Raw genomic sequence first — 1300 nt, 5'->3', positions numbered from 1 at the left:
AGCAACTGCAGCTGGCATGCTCGTTGTCGTCGCGGCAGGGAATCACCACTTCGATTTGGACATAACTCCAGACTTCCCTTGTTCATTCGGCCGTTCTCCCACTGATGGAGTGTTATGTGTAGCTGCAACGTATGTACCAAAATGCAGCTTACGGACGATAGCAATTTCGGTTTAGCTGTTGACATTGCCGCTCCCAGGTAACGAAATAGTTACAACTGATCTCAGAGGGAAGTATGCCACAGCTAAGGGCACTTCGGCTGCCGCCGCTATTGTAGCAGGTATAGCTGGGATGCTCTACAGCCTTGAACCTTCTCTGAAGGCTAAGCTGACCCCTACTTACATCAAAAGTATCATCAAGGATACGGCCACCCAAGGTGTCAAGGACAGTAAAGGGGAAAAGACCCTTCCCTTCGGCCGCGTGAATGCTGCGGCAGCTGTCAATAAGATACTTGAAAGAAAGAAGGTTTAATTTTTCGCCCTGACTTCGTGTCATGGTGGAGTCAATGACACCGAGTCATTGCTAACTTGTTCAGTGAACTCTCGTCTAGCTCGATGGCCTCTCCCTTGCTCGATAGATCATTTATTTATTCGATTCATTTATTGTGAATGTAAAGGTATGATCATCAGACCTTCGATGGTCAGAGTCTGATGTCACATGCGATCGTAACGCTGAGGATCTGATTAAGATGATTCTTTATGCCCAGCTGTTGAGTTTTGAATTCGCGTCGTGAATTTGCGCCTGGGTCGGTCTTACTTCAGTAGGCAAGAATTGGCTCGGTGTTCCAATTATGAATCGTTCTGGGAGATGCTGGTGCATCGTCAACGATCGCTGTCCCAACATAATGTGTCTTTCTCGGGTGAAGGAATCCCTTAGCTGAGCTTATGGTGAATATTTTCCACATTGATCAAGTATCATCAAGCTGCGGTTTACGGCATTCCCCTGCTATTATATCCAGTGAAGTGTTATCCCAATAGGTAAATCATTAACAGTTGTGAAACTGGGAACTGGACTTGAAAATATCAAGTTGCGATATATATCAACTCTTCCCGATGAATGCAGTTTGAGAACGAGATCTGAAAACAGGTTAGGACTGCTGAACTATCCTACTGATTATAGTAAATGCTGAAAGCAGTGGAGTTTCGCCCGTTCTTCGTGAAGTGGCGTCATACTCCGTGAAAAACGCAATATTCGCGATATGTAGTTTTTCATTAGTGTTTTTCATATTATGGGTGAAATTGCAGTAAAAGGTAAATAAATCCAGTATTGTTATACTATGGCACACCGAAAGCAGAATTAACG

The 1300-nt window shown here is 44.5% G+C and overlaps 1 protein-coding gene across 1 annotated transcript; it reads left to right on the top strand.

Annotated features, from left to right (window-relative positions):
- Positions 1-225: 225 nt before the first annotated feature.
- On the top strand, positions 226-469 carry Pmar_PMAR009009 (hypothetical protein; the record flags this gene model as incomplete). The annotated part of the gene is made up of 1 exon (XM_002776059.1): positions 226-469. A coding segment is annotated over one exon (244 nt), but the record flags the coding sequence as incomplete, so codon positions are not given.
- Positions 470-1300: the final 831 nt, after the last annotated feature.

Source organism: Perkinsus marinus (genome assembly GCF_000006405.1).
Source record: "Perkinsus marinus ATCC 50983 genomic scaffold scf_1104296954536, whole genome shotgun sequence".
Classification (NCBI taxonomy): domain Eukaryota; phylum Perkinsozoa; order Perkinsida; family Perkinsidae; genus Perkinsus; species Perkinsus marinus.
Note: the sequence above shows the minus strand (reverse complement) of the source record. Positions and strands in the feature narration are given on the sequence as shown.